The 5,691-nt window shown below is 36.8% G+C and overlaps 1 protein-coding gene across 1 annotated transcript; it reads right to left on the minus strand.

The window, feature by feature from the left end:
- Positions 1-257: 257 nt before the first annotated feature.
- On the minus strand, positions 258-3,730 carry YUC6 (Flavin-binding monooxygenase family protein). Its single transcript, XM_086249611.1, has 4 exons — positions 2,726-3,730; positions 1,805-2,053; positions 1,276-1,398; positions 258-1,115 (listed from the first exon to the last, which is right to left on the minus strand). The coding sequence occupies exons 1-4, from the start codon at positions 3,467-3,469 to the stop codon at positions 909-911; spliced, it is 1,323 nt and encodes a 440-aa protein (XP_086105737.1). The 5' UTR covers positions 3,470-3,730; the 3' UTR covers positions 258-908.
- Between the last annotated feature and the right edge of the window lie 1,961 nt (positions 3,731-5,691).

Genomic DNA, 5,691 nt, shown 5'->3' on the forward strand with positions numbered 1-5,691 from the left:
ATCATTTTGACAGCGAAGTTTGCATGCCCCGGAACCGGAAGTAATAAAAATGTACCATGCCAAGAGGGAATTAATTAAAAAGAAAAAAACTGAAAAATAAAAAATAAAAAAACTGAAGTCAGCTAGCATATATATTTTTCATTATTATAATTAATCGATCAGTACTAGAGAAGTCAATTTTCCATTGAAGTTGCCTGAAGACACACCCTACAAAAAGGAGAAAAAAAAAAACCTAAATTTAATCAATTCTAGCTACTCTCAAAGTCTCATCCTCAATTAACCCTATTGGAAATACAAGGTAAAAACACAATCATGCATTCATTACACTTGAAAAATAATACCAAATTCTGCTGTTATTAAGTTGTAACTCCACCCTACCCTTTAATTCTTCTCTCTCTCTCTAGAAAGTCATTGCCTAATTAGAGATCAGTAATGGTAATGTACAAGATGTGTACAACTAGAGCAGTTGAGGACCCCAGCAAAAACAATACCACGTACACCATGCTTCTAAGCTTCTTTAGTAGCTCCATCCCTAGGTAGCTAGCTTCTTGCATTGTCGATTTGAAAAGTAAAGGGATCACAGATATGACTCTCTCCCTTTTAACCCCCTTTTTTTTGTTTTTTGTTTTTTTCTCTTTTTTCTTTCTTTGCCTTTCCCTTTCTTTTCCCCAATTGGAGGAGCACACCAACTTTAATGGGTAGCAACATTTTTGCACATGCCACCAACCATGTACCAAAATTCAAAACCACCCCCTCCAATCATCCAGCATATGTTTTTTCTTCGATGGCCAACCAAATCTCTCTCTGTCTGTCTCTCTATGTTATTGATTATCTCCATCGATTGTCAAAAACACAAAATTGTCATGGCCGGTGATGATGATGAAGATGGTAGTGGCAAAAGTACTGAGCTAGGAGCGTGTTGTAAAGGGCATACAATGCTTTGCCTCAGCTTTCCAACACTTTTCAATGTCTTCAGCAATTCTTTGGGCATCCATTGAGGCACCAAGTAGTCCACGTTTAGTAAACCCCACTGCATACAACCCACATTCACCTTTCCAACCATTTGGAAATGGCCTTCGAGGCAACCCATCTTCCTTTGAAAACATATCTCCTTCCTTCCATACACAATATATATGTTGTCAGATTATATATTTAAACTATGTTACCGAATAGTTCGATAAAAAAATATTACCCTAATTTGAAAGTGCGAACAAAATGTGGGATATGTAGTAATAGTAGCAGAATTAATTCATTAATTAATTTATCAAATTGTACCTTTAGCCAAGAGGGTACATTGCTTCTGTAACCTGTTGCTAAGACAATGGCATCAAAGCTCTCCGTTCGTCCATCAACAAATTCTATAGCATGGCGTTTTAGCTTCTTGATGGCTGGACATACCTACAATATAATATAAATGAGAAAATCAGGGTTTGAAAATAATTAATTCTACTTGTGATGAAGAAATGGATTTCATCGACTTAATCAATAATGAATTAAATTAAGGGATAAGTGAACTATTATTAGGGAGCGAGTGTCATATTTATAGATTGTGAAACTATGAATTAGTACAACATTCATACATAATTTTACAGGCGTTCAAATTTTCAATCAAAAACAACAATATCGTATTGTCTGAAAAAAGAAAATTACTCTACTCTTTGTATCTAAGGCATCGAAAAGAAAATCTAGGTAGCCATCATTAAAAAAAGTAGTGGCAAAGAGGAAATAAAAAGTAAAAGAAAAAATAATAAAAGGTGAGAGTATAGGCTGTATAGCTAATTTGACTTGATGGAAAGGGTAGTACCTGAATGTCTCCACTTTTGATCTTGGCGAGGGTCCCAACGTCCAAAACGGGGGTCTTTCCTGAGAGATTCTTGAGCTCCAAGGGACCCAAGTGCGGCCGGTCTAATCCGAGCCGCGAGGTGTCCCCCAGCAGCAGCCACGACACCACCAGCAGAAAACGATCCACAAGGGACATGGGCAGCCACTTGAGCAACCACATGGACAGCCCGAAAGTCGATTTTCCCAGCATCTCTCGTGGTAGGACGTGCACCTATTCAATCAAACCCCCCAAAAATGAAATTAAAGTTACATCACTAACACACCAACAACCCTCAAAAGGAACTCTGGAAAAGGTGACCAAAATTAACATGGGGGAGCTGATGTGTGTGCCCCATTCATAGCTTTGGAAAATCAAAAGGATATGTATGATTATGAGTCATGAGTTATTAAAGGAAAAAAAAAACTTTAGGACTGAAATGTAGTTACGGGAGCGCACACACAATATATACATTTTTTTTTTTTTTTTCAGGTTATGACTATCTGATTAATGTTACACACGCAGACTTGGGAGTCCCAAGAAAGTGAAAAAAGACGAAGGAATTACACACACACATATATATATATATATATATATTGTTGACAAACCAGTCTATGTTGTATATCATATTATATATATATATGCTCCAATTTATAAAAGATACAGCAACAGAACCAATTTCTGAAAATGGGTTTTTCTCATAAATATATAGTATATATAATTTTCTGTTTAAAAGTCTTTAGGACAAGAATTTTGAAAAGCAGTTGTGTAATTTAACTAGAAAAATACAGAAACTTGTGTAGAAGTCGTTCAATATCTCTAAAAATCTAAAACAGAAGGGCAAAAACCTTAGAAAACTTTGATGGCATTTGTAGAGGGAGAGAGGGAAAGAGAGAGAGAGCTTACTGTATCTCTGACCACAAGAGAAGGCCTAGCATTATGGTTGCAGAGATCCAAACAAACCTCCATGCCCGAATTACCACAACCAACCACCAAGACCTTCTTCCCTCTAAACTGCTCTCCACTCTTATAAAAACTGGTGTGGCGGATGGGCCCACCGAAGTCTCCCATTCCCTCGAGCTTGGGCACCACCGCCTCGGCATTCTCCCCCGTGGCGGCAATCAGCCACCGGCACACGTACTCCGTCTCGTCCCCGGGCTTGGGCCCTTTGGTCCGCACGCGCCAGAACCCGAGCGTGGGGTCGAACTCGGCAATGGAGACGGCCTGGTTGAACCGGGGCTGGATATCGAAGAGGGAAGCGTAGTTCTCGAGGTAGTGGATGAATTGTTGCTTGGTCGGGTAAGTTGGGAAATCCGCGGGGAAAGGCATCAAGGGGAGCTCGCAGAATTGCTTCGGTAAGTGCAGACGGAGGCGATCGTAGGTCTTCAGCTGCCACAGCGACGCTATGCAGTTGGATCTCTCCAGAATCACACTTGGCACCCCCTTTTTCTTCAGGCACGCCGCTGTGGCCAGCCCTGACGGACCTGCACCCACGATCACCGGCCCCGGCACGCACACCACGTGTCGGGAAAACGACGTCGTGGGTGCAGAACTCCTCGTCGTGCACGACTTGTTATGGAGGATCATACTTTCAATGAAAATAGGATCATGGGCTTGCTTGCCTTGGATTTCCCTGACGGAGAAGTCCATGATGGGACAACAATGCAAAAAACTTGAACGAGAATATGTGAGGGTGTGGAAGTGTGTGTCTCTTAGATGGGAGACTGTATTTGGAGTAGTGATTTAGTGGCCAATTTGATGTATGTTTCTCTCTCTTAATTATCTAATTCAGAGGGGGATTAAGATTAGGCTCGTGAGGGAATTCCTTGAATTTTGGAGTGGATTAAGAGGGTCTTATCCATTTGTGAGGAATGAGTAATCCGTGTTTTTTTTTTTTTTTCTAATCTTTATTTCTTCTTCTCTCTGTGTTGTGTTGTTCAATGGGGAAGGGGGGGTTTAAGCGGAGGAATGAGCAACAACTACGGGACTAAATCAGCATTCAACACAACGAAAGAGAGAGAGAGAGAGAGGGTGATATGTCTATTGACTCTATTTATATTCCTTATTGTTCTCCTGCAAGAATTTATATGTGAGGATGGCAAAGTGGTAAAGTGACGTAACGCAAGTGGGGACATCATATATGTTAATATTTTAATGCATATATTTTGAAAGGAATTTTCTTTTTGAAGATTTTTGTATGTTATTTTATTAGACTAATAAATTTGAACTCAAAGATACCGACACATATAATATGTAATTATCTTTGTAACTATAAGATCTTGACCAATTTAATTTTTACTACTCGAGTAAATTCTTTTTCGCTATTAAATATGTTTATATGTAATACACTGTTCATATGGTAGACAAACTCTATTATTTAGCAAAAGATATATGCATATACTTTTTTATGTAAGTTAAAAACGATACTCAAGCGACTCAAGCCCATATGTAAACTCACTTTAAGCCTAGCAAAAAACAATAAAATGAAACGCGCTTTATTAACTTATCATCAAAACTAAGGTGATTAGAAGTATGAGTGGTAGTGAATTATTGAATATTAGTCCTAAAAGGACATCAATTCTTCGACAAAATCCTAAAATGATCCGAGTTATGATAAGTAGTCACTAATCCAGATGATTAGCAACTAGCGAATGATTTTGATTGGATAATATGGATCGGACCAACTTGGGCCTTGGGCGGGTGGAGTATGAATTGTAACCAAGATGTCATCCACAAACATTAGGATATTTTACATCATGTGCATGGTTGAACTGTAATCATGGATATTAAAGTAGCTTCAGGTAGCTATATATAAGCAAAAAAAGAGGTTTTCAAAATAATTAAAAATCAAATTACTTGATTGCAAAATTTGAAATTCCATTTGAGTAGATTTGGATTGGGAATTAAAAAAAAAATTGGATTGGGTAGTAAACCAGAAGTTGTTTCAGTTGAAAATTTCAAAGCATGTCGAACTAGAATTCTATGGTATGCATGACTCTTTTTTTTTTTTTTTAATCATACTAGAATGGGAGTACTGGAGTAGGTTAGCATTTTATGGTCAAAAATTGGAATTAATGGTGCGAACAACAATATGATGGTAGTGATGACAAAGAGAGTGGTACGTAAGTGTCAGTATTGAGGTTGAAAAATGTTAATTTTTCAATTTCTTGATCAATTCTTTTGTGAGATTCGTCATGTTAATTATGAGTGTTACATAAGACTCAATTATGCGAGAGAAATGAAAAATTATAAATCAAAAATAATTAAGAAGGTTAGGAAAAATTGTAAATCAAAAGATGGTAAGTACAAATTTATATATTAATAAATTCAATTTTTAATTTCAACATAAACCCAATTTATTTTTATGCATGTCAAATTCGATCACAATATTTTTCACCTTAGATCATGTTACTCATACTTTTTACCTTATGTCATGTTGAACTATATTGTTGTTTTGTGATTATTAAAGGTAACACTGATAAAAGATCTAATAAGTACCCAATACACAATCCAAAGAAATGAATCTTAGTAAAAAAGAAAATAAAAAGAACTCAATATCTTTTTTGTTTCTTATATGGGTAAGAGATTTGAACTTGAAATGAGTACAACTAAACCAATAATTAGTTGGTAAAAATCCAATATTAATTAGTAAACTATAACTACATGAACCTAATTATCTCTTAATATTATAGATAATTATCTTAAAGTCCACTTTTGGACGGTCATTCACTTTCCAACCCGGTTGTATAAATTAGATTTGTAGTGATAGAATTAGAGCATCCAACCCAAAATCAATTGGCAATAGGTGGAGAGGCCCAAGACTTATAAGCACATATGCTAATTAAGCTCTAGTTTTCCAATGTGAAACTTTT

The sequence above is a fragment of the Dryas octopetala genome, chromosome 7 (assembly GCF_963921425.1).
Source record: "Dryas octopetala chromosome 7, drDryOcto1.1, whole genome shotgun sequence".
Taxonomy (NCBI): Eukaryota; Viridiplantae; Streptophyta; class Magnoliopsida; order Rosales; family Rosaceae; genus Dryas; species Dryas octopetala.